The sequence below is a fragment of the Phalacrocorax carbo genome, chromosome 7 (assembly GCF_963921805.1).
Source record: "Phalacrocorax carbo chromosome 7, bPhaCar2.1, whole genome shotgun sequence".
NCBI classification, from domain to species: domain Eukaryota; kingdom Metazoa; phylum Chordata; class Aves; order Suliformes; family Phalacrocoracidae; genus Phalacrocorax; species Phalacrocorax carbo.
Window position 1 is genome coordinate 22676734 of NC_087519.1, and position 17722 is coordinate 22694455.

Genomic DNA, 17722 nt, shown 5'->3' on the forward strand with positions numbered 1-17722 from the left:
CAGAAGCTTCAGATCAATAAACCATCCATCATGGAGAAATTATAACAATAACATATATATATTATATGTATATATGTGCCAAGAGAGGGAAGCCTATAAGGAGGGGAGAGCCAGTGCATCTGAGGTCGTGGCCAGGGGATGGATGGGGACGTGTGGATGCTGGGGGTGGGTGGCTGGGATGGGGCAGGGTGCATATGTCCCTCCCTGGGACTTTTTATCCCTGTCTGGCTTAAGAAGAAACAGTGTGATCTACTTTGTTTTATCTAATGACTGAGGAGAGCAGGAATATCACTAGAGCTGTCACCTCCCCGGCTGGCACGTGGCCAAGAGGTTTAGAGGGATGGAGAGGGGCTTGCAGAGAGCAAAATCACACCAGTGCCAAGGAGCTGGGGTGGGGATTCCTCTGCTCCCAATTCCTGTCCTTTATACAAGATCCAGGGGAAATATTAGTGACCTTGATGTCTTGCAACTGATGCATGAAATGTCACCAGTTTTCCTTTAGGTATCGATTTCTGGTTTTGCATTCCAAAAGCTGCAGCCCTGATTTGCAGGGGGAAAGGTGGGTTTGCTCTAAGAAATTAAGGAACCTGGGCCTCCAAATCCACCCTTGGCAATTTTTTTTGGCTTCCAGGTTTTGCTGGAGCCTTCAGCGTCCAAAGAGGTTGGTGCAGCACCTGGTCCTGGAGACAAACACCCCGTGTCCTCCCCATTGGCTCTTCATCCCACAGAGATACATTTGCACCACCAGCCCTCGAGCATCCCTGGCACAAGTGTTTTTTTCCAAGCCTGGCAGCAAAAAAACACCACATTGACTCCTTATTTTTAATCCAGGTCAGAGATGCTCTGTTTCAAGGCTTTTCCCAGTGTCACCCCCAAGCCAGGACCCTTGCTGCCACGCAGCATTGCTACCATCAGCAAAGGATGCTCATGCAAAATGCCTGTTAAAGAGGAAGCAGCAGTGATCAAAACAGTCTGAATTAAACCCAAATCATAGCAGGAAAAAAGCCTTTCACCCAAAATATGTTGAATTACATTTGAGTTTTTTTAGTTTTTAAGACCCAAGGGACATGACATCACCTGGAGGATCAGCATATGTTCCCACCATGTGCAGCACCTGGGAGGGCCCAGTGCCTCCGATTCAGGCAGCATCCCTCTGGGTCCCCACTGGGACACCCCAGCCCTGGACAAAGCCACAAGAGGGAAGAGCCCTGCAGAGGGAACCATGGGGGGAAGAGGGTGCTGATGATGCTGATGCATTATCTTCCTCTGCATCTCCCCCTACCCCCAGGGCTGGAACCCCGAGGGGGGCCTTAACCCCTTGCTTTTCACAAATAGGGCCATCGAGGGATGGGATGTCCCCATCCCACATCCCAGATAGGGGACAGCCAGGCTCAGCCAGCACTGGCATGGGGATACATGGGATGGGACAACTCCTCTGCACTCCCTCCACTACTCCATGTGTCAACAGCTGGTTACTTATTTATTTTTATGAGCTTTTTACAGCCTGGTCCCATTGTAAAAGCATGATTAATAGATGTAGCTTTTTTCTTTAATAACTCCTCTGAAGGATGACAGGAAGAGGATGAGGCAAAAATTCAGGGCAGACAGAGCTGCATGAGGAGATACTTCTCAGCTGATCCAGATTTGGGGGCACCAGCATTGCCTGCAGCCCCAGAATGAGCCTCAAAAGCAGCCGGAGGGGAAACTGTGGCACGGCATGGGGACACAAAACTCAGGTTCCCGCACAGCTCAGGGCAAAGCCGCTCACCTTGGGGCCAGGCATTTAAAGACAATTGCTGCAGCCAGGGCCATATGGACAAGGGTAATAACTTCTTCCCCCACATTTCTATTAAGAATGAATATACAGCCATGCAAGCTTTATTTCATGCTCTCTGATAAATCCAAGTGACAGCAGCAGTAAGCACGGTATTAACCTTTAGGGCCCACAGAAGGAAGACCTCCATAAAACAGGGGTAAACAGAGACAGGGGCAATTCCTCCACTCCTGTTTGCTCAAATTAAGGGGTAATAAAAGCCACCGCTAACATATGGAGAACTGCGGGCAATGTCCTCGCTGCTCCTCTGCAAACCCAGAGGGGTTTTGCTATTATTATTTAGCAGGAAAATCTGCTGGTTTGGGGTTTTTTAGGGTAAAATTCAAGAGGATGGAAATTATTATTAACACAAATATGGAGAAACCATTCAAACTAGTAAAAATGGCTTTGTTACACTAGTAACAGTTATTAATAATGTTATTAATTGCACGACCAACCTAGTTATTAATGATGAATTAATGGACTTTGCTCTTGCAGAGACTAGATTCAGCTGGTTGAGGTTATCTTGTGGTCATGGGGAGGGCGATGGGGAATGCAGCCGGAGCTGGACTGGGAAAACACCTTGTCTTTCTCTTAACATCACATATTAACAAGCTAACAAGCCTTTCCCCCCCAGCATCCTGGCAATGTCCCTGTCCTCCATCCCCAAACCTCCTCTGGCTCCCAAAACCTGCTCAGGAACACCTGAACCAGCAACCAGAGAGTTGCTGGAGATGGCAAAGGAAGGCACAAAGGGCTCGTTTCCTCCAAGAAGCAATAAAGAAACCATCAGCAAATAAAACAAGGACATGGACTGGCCAACGACCCAGAACGGTGGGTACCTCTGCCATGCATCCTGCTGATTTTTGGCCAGGAAGGATGCTTGGTAGCTGCTCCAGCCAGAGTCAGGGTCTGATGGGGTTTAAAGCAGAATTTCATCTTTGCATTCAAATCCTCTGGCTCTGACCCTCCCCGCAGCTCTTGTTTAAGTTGACCTGAATTATGAGAGGCTCTACTGGCATTTATAGTTTGAAAAAACTCATCGGAGCTCACCCAGTCCCTTCAGCTCATGAAACTGAGCTGGAAAGTTTCACCCCAGAAGAAGCCGTCTTGCTACGTCTCGCTTTGGCAAGGGCTGAAAATAGCCCCCAACTGCCTGGAGACATCATTTCTGAGCTTGCTGACATGAAAGGCAGCCATCAAAGTGGATAATGGGATATTTTCCAGCTTAAGGAAGGCTCTGGCTTGGGGACAGGCTTTGGGAAAGCTGGTTCTATAGGGGACAGGAGCCCAGACTGCACCCGTGGGTCACTGCACTCATCCCGACCACCCCTGGGAAGCCAAAAACCAAGCTGTCCCCAAACATAGATTGAGGGGTTTTTTTCTCAAATCTATTATGATCTGCTCTCAGGGGACTGCAGCAACCTCTTCCCCCACAGCGGTGGGCTTTATTTCACATAGCACTGGCTCAGGCCAGGCTACCACCAGCCCCGCTTGTAGCTCATCAGCTGGTAAAAGCATCCCTGGATTTTTAGCTGGCCCTCCAATGCACCGCTCGGGGCTGGTTGCTTGCTGCGGCTGGAAGACAAATGCTTTGTTTTTGAAGGGAGAAGCTATGCCTCCTGCCTCTGCTAATGTGCAGCATCTTGTCTTATTTGTTCCTTGCTGTTCCACAGCTGAATTACTGCAAGTGATGTACCGGCGCTTTGTACAATGATGCTTCTTTACAGCTGCAAGAGGAGCACTCCTTCAGCCTCACCTTCCAGCTTTCAGGGGTTAAATCCATCTGTGAGGGGGCCACCAAGGCTCTTCCCTCCTCATACTCACCCCCCCCAGCCAGGGTGCTGTGCTTCATGCGGAGAAAAGCAGCATCACCCCCAAAAAAGCTGTGGTCCCCGTGGGCTGGTGCAGCTCAGCTGCACCTTCCCATCTTGATTTTTCTCCACGGTGCAGCAAGCTGGGGGTCACATCCTCCCTAGCTCTGCTTATCTCCTGCCTCGGAGCCAGATAACTTTCTGGAGGTAGTTATCTTCTTGCAAGAAAAGGCTGTGCAAGGAGGAAGCAAGGAGCATGCAAGCCCTGCACCTCGCAGAGCATACTCGTGCTGCTCACACAACCTCAAAACTGAGACCACCCCCAGCACAAACCCAGCCCTCTCTCCCTCGGGCATTACCGCAGCATCCTGCATCCCCTTGCCTCCTCACCCCCAGCCCAGGGCATCCTCACTGGAGGAGAAAGGCGGGTTCAGGGGCACACCCAAACCACGGATCAGGGCACTAAGTGACTTAGCACTAGGTTATGGATTCAACCGATGCAATTCAGCACTAAACCCCCAACCAGGGTAGCTCTCCTGCTCAAGCTCCTCTCTGGGCTCTGCCAGCTGAGCCCTCCTGGCAGCCACGGGATGGAGATATAAAAGCTGAGCCCGGCCAGACACAAGCCTGAAATGGGTGCTCGTGGCCATGGCACACTAATTAATTCTCGTTTGTGCCTCACACTTGCCAGTCTGTGATTTCACAGCTTGCTAGAGTCCTCTGTACCACAGGATGGCTGCCAGTTGCTCAGTGCCTGGGGCAGCTTCTCCATCCTCGTGGAATGAGCAGCTCAGCCAGAAGCTCATGATGGGTTCCAGCCTCCTCTGGGGCCGATAAACCAAGGATGGAGCAGTGTCAGCTGGACATCTGAAGAAAACCTCCTGCTCTGCCAGGAGAGGGAAAGAAAGGGATGGAGAGCTGGGATAGATACCTGGCAGTGGGCAGGAGCCTTCATCTCACCTTCTGCAAGAGAGGGAAGGGGCATGAGGGGGAACCTGGTGTCAATGGAGAGCTTGGAGCATAAGGCAAGGCAGTGAGGATGAGGCAGGTGCAAGGCAAAGTGGGAATAAGTTTGTGGTCGATGGGCATGGCTGGAGAGCAGCATCCCTGCAGCACAGCTCAAGCAGGGACTGACAACGACAAAACCAGGCTGAGCTTAAACAGGCTCCTGGGGCCATGGGCAGGGTGAGGGTGGGGGTCCCAGATGGGGCTGCCCAGGGTATTTAATATTTCCAAGGCCATGGGGAAGCCAAACTTGGGGTGAGGGTCTCTGCCTGACAGGCTGAGCTGAGCTGGCAGCTCCACCACCAGCTGCAGCCCAGCAAAGTCTGCTTCCCCAGTGACCACCACTCCTGGAGCTCAACCTTCCAGTACTTGGATAAGGCCCTTCCTGCACCAATGGATAACACATGTTTGTTTATTGTGTTATCTCACCTTATAAAATGCATTTTGCTGGGTGACAGCTCGGTGCTCTCCCACCACTGGGTGGCAGTGGCCACACACGCGTACATGCATGCATATGCACATGCGTGTCCTACGCGGGGGCTGCCTCTGCCCTCACTGCCCTTTTGAGAGATCTGTGCCAAGCACCGATGCCATGGCAGCCCCATGTCACATCACCTCCTTGGGTGAATGTTATCAACACCCCATGCTTCATCTCCAGTAGGGACGTGGGAACCGGGCAGCTTCAGCCTGGCAACATCCTGCTCTCAGGAGGAGAGTGTCCCCTCTAAAATGTAGCCAGAAAGGGCAAATTTGAGACTAAAAGCGCTTCTTATCTCCATACTCTGGAGCCAGCAGCAATCGGGGTCTTGCGTTGACCGTGGGACAAACGGTGCTTGGCTGGAACAGCCCCTCTTTGCAGGGCAGCACTCCCCTGAAGAACCCCAGGCTACCCAGAGCTGTCGGGTCCAGCTGAGCCTGCCAAAACACAGCCATACTGGAGGAGCCCTGGAGGTACTTGTAAGACAAGGGATGACATGCTTGATGGGACTTCTTAATTAGATCTTGCTAAATCTAAATGTACCGGGCCTCCCCTGGCAGAACAACGTCAGACAAAACATTAATCATGCTCCAAATAAATAATTAAAATGTTGGGGATTGGGTGGGGGGTGGAAATACAGGAAAAATCAAAGGCATTGGCACTGGCCAGCAATAAGGAGCACTGCTACCGGGTCCAGCAATGCCCTGGTATCAAAGGGGAGCAGAGCTGCATCCCCAAGGCCACCTGAGCCAGGTGGGACCCAATGAGTTCATAAAAATCTGTACCCAAAGTCCCAGGAGGTGTCAGGACCAGGCTTGGGACCTCATAACCTCATATCTGGAGTCATAGGATCACATCCCCATCTCAGCTTTATGTTAAAGTGTGTCTTTTCACAACCACCTAATGGCCTCCAGTGATGGATTTAAAAAAATTATTTCCCCAGTGGTTGGCTCATGCAGCGGCCTGGGACAACATCCACAGTCACCTCTGGGATGCCGGATGATGCCCAGCTCTCAGGCTCTAGTGGACACCCACTGCAGCATGGGGAAATCTTTTCACCCAGCACTTAGGAAACACTTTTGGCAGAAAACAACAACAAAAGTCCTTGAAAAAAGAAAGCTCTCCCTCCCCATCCCCTCTTAGCTGGAGCAGAGATAATTACTCAGTGTAAGCAAACCAGAGCTTAAATTATGCATGGAGCCATTTGCATCGAAGAACATGACTGAAGCAGAGCTCGTTCTGTCCCTCCCAGCTCCCCAGCCATGCAGGCAGATGGTAGGAAGGCTCCTTGGGACTGCTCATCCCCCATCCCAGCATCAGCCTTGGCCAAAGCCTATGGTTTAAGTTTACAGGAGGAAGAAGATATAAAAATAAGTAAACGGGGCTGCAGAGTGACATTTTCCCCTGTGTGGCCAAAGACACTTGTGTACCAGTCTTCACAAACAAACATCACCTGTACTCTGCTTTCTTCTTCTTCACCTTTCCTACAATGTATTTATTAAAGAACAAGCTATATTTATTAAAAAGCAAAGCCAGGGCTGCTCCCCTCACTCCACAAATAAACCAAAAATTGTTGATTAATTTAATGTAATGACCATATCTTTTAGCTTCTGGTTTTCCTCCCTGTAATGCTGCAATGCTGCTGGGAAACAGAATCTTTCCTGCCAAGGGTGGAACAACGCTGTAGCCCTTGGACATCGCCACCAAAAGATGATGCTGCACATTCAGAAGCTGATGGGCACCCATGAAGCCTCCCTGATGGACAGCATCCCTGAACTTCCTCTTCCTCCTCCTCCCAGCCCTCCCCTAGCACATCACCTGGATACAAAGCTTGCTGGGAATGAAGGACTCCACCAAAACCTGCTTTATTACATTAATATTTGCTGGTAATGAAGCTAACTAGCTGGCACTTAGAGCTCAAATCAAATTAGGAAAGCTATAATGAACAAGAAGTGGTACATTAATTCATTAGCAGGGAATTACACTAAATTACCTCAGCAAATGCAACAAAACTTTCAGTTACTGTCGGTGTTTTCAAATGGCTTTTGCTCCTTCATCTCCATTTACACCACAGCACATTTTTTTTCTGGCAGCAAAAACATGAGAAGTGAATTAACTCCAGTTCCTTGGGGAAATGCTTTTGTCTCTTGGATGGGAATAAATTCCTGTAAGAGATACCAGAAATTTTCCTTTTCAGTTGCTTCCCCAGGTCTGCACAGAGAAAATGGTTATTATTTACAATAAACAATTTAAGTGCTCAGGAAACACCTTTGCAAAGCTCACTGCCTGTAAAAGCTCCACCAGCAGCATCCAAAGGCTTAGAATAACCTTCTGCTTTGCTGATCATCACAGAAAGGGAAAAAATAGGAAAAAAATGTGTAGCAATTCCCTTGAACGTATGCAGGCAGGGCATCGATAATATACATTATTGGGAAATTAGTCCTGATACTCAGGTGCCAGTTTGTACATGCTAATGCATAAATTTGGGCATCAAAATGTAATGTAATGTCTGTAATAAAAATGTCTGGATGCAGAGGGCTGAGAAAGGACACAACTCATATCACATCCTCAGCCTGACAAGAAATAAATCCCTGGACCCTTCACATCCAAGCACATCACATCTGGGATGCTTTCCCCTTGCAAGGACCAGCCCCACATAACATCAGCGGTGGAAATGCCCTTCTCACAGGTCCCCTCTCCCCACAACTCTTAGATTTAAAAAGAAAAATAAACACAGAAGATGAGTTTTTAGAACACCAGAGGGTATTTTTCCTGCTTTCTTTCAGTACATGGAATATTTATTTATTTTTAATGAGCTTCCCACGTGCTCACAGAACTCCAGGAACAGGGACACCTCTGTGGGAGAGTATAGCTAAGGCCCCTGAGCTAGGGTAATAGTGCAGACAAAAAAATCAGGGTGAGATCCAGACAACATGTGGGGCAGAAATAGGATCCTTGGGACATCAGGGAGTATATTCACAGGGGTAAACCAAGGGTAGAAAGGAGCCCCTTGCACAACAGGGCATGGGTGCCTGCAGACTCCTATTTAAATGACCAAGTCTGCAGCTATACACATGCAGCATTTAAGGCAAGAGGGCTGTTGGCTTAGGAGGAAAATAAAAAGGCAATAAATATGGCAAGGAAGTCCTTGGCCTGGGCAGATGTAGCTCCCTGCCGCTGTAGGATTCCACAAACCAGGTTTTCTTTGTGTTTAATTGCAAGGCAAGCAGTTCAGGGATAACAGATGAGGCTTCTTCCTTTAGAAACTGGAGAATAAACCCCTGAAATGACACCCTGGCTGCACACACCTAGAGGTTTCAAGCAAATTTGGAAATTTTAGTTGCCTTTTTTTTTTTTAAGCTATCTACCTTACAGACCAGGAAACCTTTGCAGAAAGGTCTCTTCTGCTGTAGGATGGATGGCAGTACCATGAAGGGGATAGTCCCATGGGATGGACTGAAGCACCTCAAATCTTGCCATGTCAAATATCCTGCTTAAAAATAAACTGCAACCCCTTAAGTTGGAAGATAAGGGTGAACCATGGTCAGAGGGAAGGACCATGTTCACATTATTAATTCCCACAAACTGATTTTTCTGCCAGCATCTTACAGCTTTCTAATTAAGTCTTTACTCAGATGTTCACATGTGCAAGGGAAGTGAATGCTAATGAAGTCCAGAAGCACCAGTTATGGGACTGGGGTTGATGGGGCTCTTACGTGGAGAACAGCAGGTGAGTAGGGCATCACCACCAGCACATGCCCTGCACTTTCTGTGCACAGGGCTGTGTTAAACAAGGCAGGAAAAATGGGCTAGCAACATCCCCTACTACAGCTCCAGCAAGAGGCCTCGGTGCCTTTAGAGGCAGTGAAGCAGCATCTGGCACTACTGAACTCTTAAGAACATCAAGCAGTAAATTCCTGCCTGGTCTCTTAATCATCCTCCATGAGACATCCTTGCTTCCCCATCTCCTTAATCCACCTACAGCAATCCCAACTTTGGGAGCCATCACTTGGGGCTGGATTTCCTGGAGCTTTCTCCGCTAAACCCATCTCCTCCTCAGCCTTTCTATCAGGTTTTTTTCATAGTAAATAGGGGGAAAGAGTTGTTTGGGATTAATAATTCATTGAAGAATGAGTAGCTATGTTGAATTATAACACTAAAATCCACAGATGTGCTGGCTATCACAAGGGAAGCCAACAGCATTATAAGCAGCATTAGTTGGTGTACTGCCCCTCCTGGGCTGGGAATGGGGTTTGGCAGGAAGATACAACAGCCCAGAGCACAGCAACTCCCAGTACAAGTCTTTCCTGCTGAAGATGGGCCTCAAAAGAGGGTCTGAGCACAGCCTCAGGGATTAGTGCTAATAGGATCAGATCCAAAAACCCAGCCAGATATCTTCCCCATTTCCTAAGCTAAATGCTGAAGCCCTTAGAGAAGTCCTATACTGATGACTGCCTCCTTAGACCCTGCACCATAGGAGGTCACAAGTCCACATCTTGCATTAAGAAGAAAAAACCACAAAGCATGGCTTGTTTATTAATAAACATATTCCAAAGGTCTGGGAAGGGAGGCAGTGCTGGCAGTACCTGCCCAGCATAGGGCTGGGCTTTCACAAGCTCTTCCAGCTGTGACACCCAGAGGGGCACAGGTCACAGTCAAACCCCTGTGGCATAGGCCAACAGTGACAAGAGCAGCAGGCCCTGCTCAGTGGCAGGTTTCTTTGGAGAGTGAGAAGAAATTGGCTTTATCAATCAATGAGGGGCCTTAGGACAGATGGGGGACTGCCTGTAAAAGACAGCCTTCAAGTTCCCACCCAGAGGACAGGGCTGGGTCTGCATGCCCTTGGGAGGAACACCAACAGCCTTTTGAGGAATAACATCACAGCCTGGCCACACTCAGCTCAGCCTCACAGTATGTCACCCTGTCAAGGTAAAAATTAAAACCTATTTTTTCTTAATCTTTTGTAGCTCCTCCAGGAAGTTGCTTGTGCATTAAACATGAAGGCTGACAGCCTGATCTGTGAAGATTTCAGCCAAAAAAAAATCTTACATGACCGTCTCATTTTCCCACCTGATTATTTCAGCTCATCTGCTTAATTCACTGAAAACAGAAGCAGGAAATGTTTGCCCTAAGTACATCATCCCCAGGCTTTCCAACCAAGCTTGCCTGGTGAGGGGGTTCCTGCTCCACATCCTGCCAAGCCCACAGAGCACAAATGCCAAGCTGATTTCTCAGTGTTAGGGAAGGCTCATTTGCAGATCTGTAGCTGCACTCGGGCTTTGTTAGAGTATGTTGTAAGGAGAAGCAGCATCACTAGATCACATCCTAATGGCTAGGGGAATGCAGCCAAGAGCTTAAGGGCAGATGCACTGTTTCCAGCCTTCAGCTGCCAAATTCAATGCCTTTAACAGCAGCAGTTTTCAGAAGGCACTAGCGAAAGACCAGACGTCTAAGAACTGGGGCTGCTGGCATTGCTCTGAATCAGCCTTACTGCTTTACCCATTTTTACTCTTTATCCAGGGCCAAGAATAGTTTCCTCAGCTCAGAAAAGGCTGTTGCAAAGATCAGGTCTTTGAATTCTCCCAGAATATAGAAAGCAAGAACATGAGGCATAAGGTCATTTAGACCAGAAGGATGGAGAGGGAATCAACAGGCTTGGGGATTCTCCTTGCAAAGCACACAAGGGTCATCAGCGCCAACCAAGGCGCATCCAGTCTTCAAGGAATCTGACCCCATTGTTGTGCTCAGGGTCCCACACTACGTAAGGTGATTAGCTAACCTGATGCAGAGCTATAATCTTTACACCAAGTGGCACCTCAAAGCACATGGCCCTCCAGCCATGGGATAAGAAAGTCATGCAGCCTCCAGGTTGGAGGGGAGGTGACCACTGCTCCTTGAGGACACAGCTGCAGGTGACACACAGCCCAGGGTAAGCAAGCTACTTTTAAGAAATATTTGTGTTACTCAAGCTCCTGAGAAGTTCAACTGGTGTTCAACCCACCATATTAGGGGTCAACACACCAAAAGCTCATACCCAACTTGAATTCCACCAGGCAGAAGATACCTCAGGCCTTCAGCAGCCTAAGCCAAGAGGTCAGGATAAGCTATGTTGCATAGAAGGGAAAGCCACAGAGCAAGGAGAGCTATTTAACATAGCTTTAAGGCTTATCTCATGCATTTTGATGCAAAGTGAGTGCAATATGGACTCCTGTGCCCTGTAGCACAGCTCTTCCAGCACAGCAGGGACAGAGTCCCCAAGGCTGCTGCAAGGAACGGTGACTATAATCTAGGCAGACCTACTGGCTGAGGGCTTCACCTCCTTTATATTTAAAATATAAATGCTTAGAGTGGGTGGACCAGTAGCTATTTGTCCTCTTTCTCTTAAGTAAAGTCACCAGCTCTACCTCCCCATCCAGCCATTGCTCCCTGCTCTCCATACAGCTGATGCCATACCAACTAGAAGCAACACCCATCTTCAGCCCTTGTCCACCTCCAACACCAAGTTTTTCCCAGTTCTCCCAGCAGCAGAAGCCATACTCAGGCAACACCCACAAAAATCCCAAAATTAGAGCTGCTGTTGTGTCCTTCAGGAGGTAGTACCTGCTCACTCAGGTTGCAACAACTCACACCAACAAGCCCAAAAGAGAGCTGCTGTTGTCACGCCCTCCAGTATCATCACCCCTGCTAAGGAGGAGCAAACAGGACTTACTGGAGTCAGGAATCCATTATAGCATCTGTTGGCAGCATCAATTCTTCCCTCATTTTCCTGAAAATAGGAGCCATGCCTTGTTTGCAGCCAGTATTTAGGATTCCTTGCTATCAGGCACAGCATTGCATGCCAAGCATACAACATATGAGGAGCCTCAACAGCAGCACTGGACATTTGGAAAGTCTTCCTGCAGAGAGGCACCTTCCATCTTAAAGGATCTCCCAAACGATGGCACTTGCAGGTGGCAACAGCTCTCCATGTCTTTGGTCCCACCACTAGTTCGTTGGTGGCTTCCCTAGAGCATGTGGACACCCCAGGAGATGGCTTCCCTGAAGAGTGCTGCCTGAGTACAGCCCCAACGCCCATTGGGGCGGACCCAAGCAAAGGTTAACTGCAGTCTTCACTCCCCACTGAGGACACAAGGGGAGAACAGAAACATTTCTCTTTATTAGGGTCAGGGAGTTACAATGACACTCCAGGAGGGCAGCTACATTTTCTGCACACAAGAAAGAGCCCGAGAGCAGTTAAGCTCAGCACAGTGGCTGTCGTGAGCATGACAACTTGGACCAGCGTAGGAAATCCTTCAGCAGCACCTGGAAGAGATAAGAGTCTCTTACCACACATTCAATGGTTTTCCACCATCTGTCAGTGGATGAACTTGCAGGCAGCTTTGGGAAGAAGTCCCCCACACTGTTTTTAGGTGATTATACTAGAAAATCTCTGTCCTGGTGTGAAATTCATAACTAGATTAACCTAAGTCACCTTCAATTAAGACCTGAATACACAAAAAAAACCCCACATACCATGTGGAGACTTCCCTGCTGGTGCAAGACCTCCTGAGGAACTCCATAATCCCTGAGCTGGATCAAGGATTAATAGTGGTCCAACTGAGATTTCAGCCTCTGCTGCCCTTGAGGACCCACCTAAGAAGAGATGGATGTGAATGAGTTCACAGGGGAGGTAATTCCTGCTTATTCTGGATTTCAGGGTTTACAGAAACGTGGACCCTGCAAGAGGAATTTTCCAGTAGTTTTAAAAATAAGGACACAGGCACAGTTACAATGCCCAAGGACGTTGGAGAAGAGCTAGGTTTGTCCTTAACATGAGATGCATTTGCTAAATATCTTCCAGCATCTTGGCCACCCCAACCTGGAGGGTCACCCTGCCTTGGGGGCTACATTTTGGACACAAAGCCCTACCTTGCTTGGAAAGGATGTCTCTCTTCAAGCGCCTCCCTGGCCATCTGGCTGGAGGGTTAGTTCTCCGGGAGTATCCTCCATACAGTGGACAGTTGCCAGTCTCACAGCAGCTGCAGATGTCTCCAGTACCCTCCAGTGGAGCCCAGCTGAAACAGAATTACCTGTAAGTCCTGTTCTCCAGGCTGGTCCCCTCCCTATATGTACCAGCTACTTACAGGCTGCTGGCTTTACTGAAGGAACAGGCCTTGTTCAAAGGATCTGGGGCTTGGTCAGCTGGGGAGACCTTCAGGTGGCAGGTGATGTAGATCTGGAAAGGAAATTAAACCAACATCCAAGGTTAATTAAATTTGTTCATGCAGAGCAGCACAGCTCCTGAACATGCTGGGGGAGGTAGAGTGGGTACCACATCTCACCAAGTTTCTGTCATCTCCTGCAAACTTGAATGCATCAACCATGAACTGCAGCGTTTCCTGCCTCGGCCTTGGAGAGATGAAGGCTGAAGTGGTGTCATCTGATCTCCCATCCACCAAGCACCTGGACAAGGGTCAGAAGTCAGGGACATCCCAGCCAGCTACAGTAGTACCACCCAGAAAGCGCTGCACCCCTTACCCGCTGAGGTCAATAAAGGTGTATCGGGGAGAGGAGTTCCTGTCTGGACTCAGAGTAGCAACACAGTCATCCACAAAGAGCCTTAGAGGTACATGATCCCCAGAAGCAACATCAGCCTGGAGGTGCAGACTTTCCCCGAGCTGGAAGCCATTGGAGAGTCTTTCAGCACTCCAGTCATCTGGAAGGCACATTCAAGGCTACAGGTCACTTTGGAGACATGCACATTGCCCTCCCTTGCACATGGGGCCTTTTAACTAAGGAGCAACCTCCCACAAAACTCCTGAAAGATTTATTCTAGCCCAGATAGCTCTCTTTGGGCTCTCAGCATGTGGCCAGGAGCTGGCAGGGGCAGGAACCTGAGGGAAACAATGCTGCCAGGTCTGCACGCACCATTCATGAGGCGTAGGGAGAACATCAGCCTTTCCTCAACCGACAGAGTGGAGCGAAAGGGAGCCCATGTGGGCCGGACAGCATCGCTGCTCACATTGCTTTTCCTAAATGGAATAGATGTGCATTAACAAAGATGTCACCACCACCTCAGGTCCATAGGAGCAGGGGCAGCCACATTTGCTCACCTAGGATAGTAACACTCAATAGGAACCACAGCTGCATTGGTCCTTACAATAACCAGGTTGCCAGAAGGAGTAGGTTTGTAGGACAGATTTGTTTTGTAAATCAAGGAGTCTGGGGTCATCTGGAAGGGACATTTGGGAGAGCTGATAAGTCAGTAAAACAAGCCAGTCAACCAGAAGCTTAACACCATCAGACAGCACAGTCAACCCACGGATCCATTAGCTGCAAAGGCACAGGCTCTCCTCCACATTCCCAATCCAGTGTATCTAGGATTCCATCAAGCTTCTATTGACATCCCAGCACAGGGTTCAAGGGTGCAGCCCTGCAGGAGGTCAGTCTTGATGACTTCATCACTCCTGCCAGTACCAACATCAGGCGTCAAAGGGTTGTAGGACAGTAGGTCTGCAAACCTTATCCCCCAGGTAAGCTGGGGCACACCAGCCCCAGTCAGCTTTGTCCTCTCCTGCTAAAGAGGTCAGCAAGACCCTTTCCCAGCAACAGTCACTGCAATTTCAAGTTATGCCCAGTTCTCCCATATACTCAGGCATCTGTTTGTATCTGTCATAAAACCACTACAAGCCTTGCTTGCTGTTGAGCATGCAACTCATCTAGGCCTTAAGGATGGTACCCATGCTCCAAAAACTAGCTCTGCTAGGGTCACATCAGCCCTCACTGAAGAGCTGCTACAACCAGATGAGCCCCTCCTCACCCCAAGCCCTGGCATCACCTTCACCAGGTCATTTCTGAGACCAAGATCTTTGTGAAGACAAATTAGGCAGTATGATGGCACATTTCTCTTTAACAGTTAGGCTGTCCACAATACCCATTGGTAAATGTCCATTTACCCACTCAGTGCTGGTCAAAGCCCAGAGAAGGTCTGTTACCTATGCAGCATTACTAGGGATGGAGCAGCCCCTCACCCTGGCATCCCACTCACCTGCAAGGTGCTGCCACACTCATGCAGCCCAGCCACAAAGGTCACCGTGTTGTCCACCTCACTCTGGGCCACAGGCAAGCAGGCAGCTGAACCCAGGGTCAAATCTGCAGCCCTGACGAGGCGTCCCATACCAAAGAGGTCCCTGTGCACTGTCACCACCACCTGCGCCTCCTGGCAGTCCACAGCCACAGGGTGCAGTGGGGCAGCAGCCTGAAGCTGGGAGATGTCCACCCATGCCCAGGGAGAGGACTGGGAGAAGGAAGGCACATGGGGCTGAGTCCAAGAAGAGTCCCCCCAGACTCCCAGGTCTGTTTGAGGGAAACCCCATGGGCTATAAGATGCTGCTTCAATCAGCACACAGCAGAACAGAGCTGCACCCAGGCTACCTCCAGGCCCCATCTTGATCCCAACAAAACTAGCTCATGGAGCAAATGCTGCTCAAGAGCCTTTTATACCAGCACTCCCAGCAGCCCCAGCTCAGATGGGGCACACCTGGGAGTGGCAGGCATGGCTCCCACCCAGCTAGGAGCAGCCCAGGGCAATGGGATCCAGCTTGGACCACACCTTCCTGTTGGCACATGGAGGGTGATTTCCCTGAACCTGCACCTGAAATTGCCCTGGAGCGGTTTGTCCCATGTCCTACAATCTTGCTGTTGCCTCCTTGGTGGCCAGCTGGCCACAAGCCCTCTTGTACCTGTGCCTGTGTCCTTCTTGCTATGTGAGATGGAGCCAGTTTTGACCACCAGCATGGCAATGGCTTGGCCAGGGTCCCACAGGCATTTCTCCCCTGGTCTCCCCTACATCATCAGCATCAGCAATTCCCCAAAACCCAGGTCGTGGAGCACCAGTCATGGTGGCATGTTCAGAAATGGAGAGGACTTTAACTGCAAAATCCACCTGGGCTCTGGCCCACGTGTGTTGGCAATCTGTCTGTGCTTGATTTAATGGGTATCTGCGCTGGGTAATTATATATATGGAGTAATGAAGGTATCATAGCCAGCTTATTTACATAGAAAGCAGAGGTACCAAAGCCAATCTTCCCATAATAGCAGCTGATAAGTGAATGGCAGGCATAATCAAGATATTAATTAACCCTTGTGTGTTAATTATGCTAATTGGCACAGCTGTTTGTGTGTACAGTATGATGACTACTGGCTTTACATTGCCAGTCTGGATGAAGAAGTTGGGGGGGGTGTCACATATAGCTGCTTGCTGTGGTGGCAGAGCCCAGTGAGCAGGGTTCCCTCAACACAGGGGTGATACCCTGCATGCACCCACTCTTCATGGTGCAGCTGAACAAGCCAGAAGGAGTTTTTTTAGCCTTTGTGCTTGTGTCCATGCTGTGTTTCTAATGCTGCTTTACGTGGGTGACCAGGGAAATGGGGTTTACTGGCTGAAGCAGCTTCCTCCTGGTCTGCTAGGATCTGTGGGATAGGTTTGGGGTGGGGTGACCCGCACCATTTGCTTTTAGGGGAGGCTGCAGTGATGAGCTGGATGAGCAAAGCTCCCACTAAGACCAAGGGGGTGCACCCAAATTCCTGGTGGGATCCCCTTCCCTTGCTAGCCCATGCATTAGGCATTCTCTGTTGTTTCCCCAAAACATCAATAATGCCACACATGTGCACAGCATCCTTTTCTGGCATGATCTCCATGTCCCACCCTTGCCCATGACATTTTTATGAGTGATGAATAAATGATACAACAAAAAAAAAAACTCTCCAGCAGCTCAAGCCCTCTTTATTAATTCAGCAAGCAGTGGGTCATCTCCATACCCAGCTCATTCCTCCCCTGGGTTGGTGTCTTTTACCCTGCAAGCTGGGCTTGTGCAGGGAGGCTCCTGCAGCCGAAGGCACCCAGGAGGATGGATGGTGATGCTCATGCTGCCCACAGCCCCGTCACCCAGCCCAGCAGCAGGACACAGCACTGAAGGTCCAGGGGTTTGCACCCTACCTTCTGCAAACCATCTCAATGAGGAACCAGGTCTACGTAGATGGGTGCCTGCACCCCATGCACCTTTGTTCCTGCTCCAAAGGGAGAGGTGCCATTCACCTAGAAACCCTAGGAGCCACATACAGCCCGAGACCTGTGTCTCACACTAACACAGCCTAAAGTCTCTGTGCTAAAGGTGTGTTTCTCACGCCTTGTAATAGCTCCAGCCAAAGGCTAGCAAGTCAAATCACCGGGAGTGGGATGGTGCAAAATAAATTCAGGTGTCTGGGATGAAATGGGGATGGCAGATTCACTGGCCTTAAAAGTCTGATCCTGTTGGTGGGGAACAGCTTTTATTCTCATTTCGGTGCAAAAGAGATCAATAAGCAGCAAAAAAAAACCCCCATCCACCACCTCCTGGCTCTCACACCACAGTGAGTGCTGCATCCATCACTGTAATCTGTATTTAATAGTTCTGAAGGAATAGCCCTTTCCATCTGCAAGATCCTCCAACTATAGATTTCCTTCAGGAATGAAGGACACTGGGAGCAATCTCCCTTTTGCCACAGTGGTCTTTCCTTCCCTGGGCTAATAGGAGCTCAGTGTCTTTACTGAGCTCTGCTAGAAGGGAAAGGCCAACAGTTGCATACACCCCA

General features: G+C 49.4%; 1 protein-coding gene across 1 annotated transcript; it reads right to left on the reverse strand.

Annotated features, from left to right (window-relative positions):
• Positions 1 to 12281: 12281 nt before the first annotated feature.
• LOC104046172 (zona pellucida sperm-binding protein 3) lies at positions 12282 to 15536 on the reverse strand. The gene is made up of 9 exons (XM_009506274.2): positions 15138 to 15536; positions 14203 to 14321; positions 14018 to 14121; positions 13628 to 13805; positions 13432 to 13552; positions 13234 to 13325; positions 13019 to 13164; positions 12623 to 12742; positions 12282 to 12412 (listed from the first exon to the last, which is right to left on the reverse strand). Exons 1-9 carry the CDS (start codon positions 15534 to 15536, stop codon positions 12282 to 12284), a joined length of 1410 nt encoding a protein of 469 aa, XP_009504569.1.
• Between the last annotated feature and the right edge of the window lie 2186 nt (positions 15537 to 17722).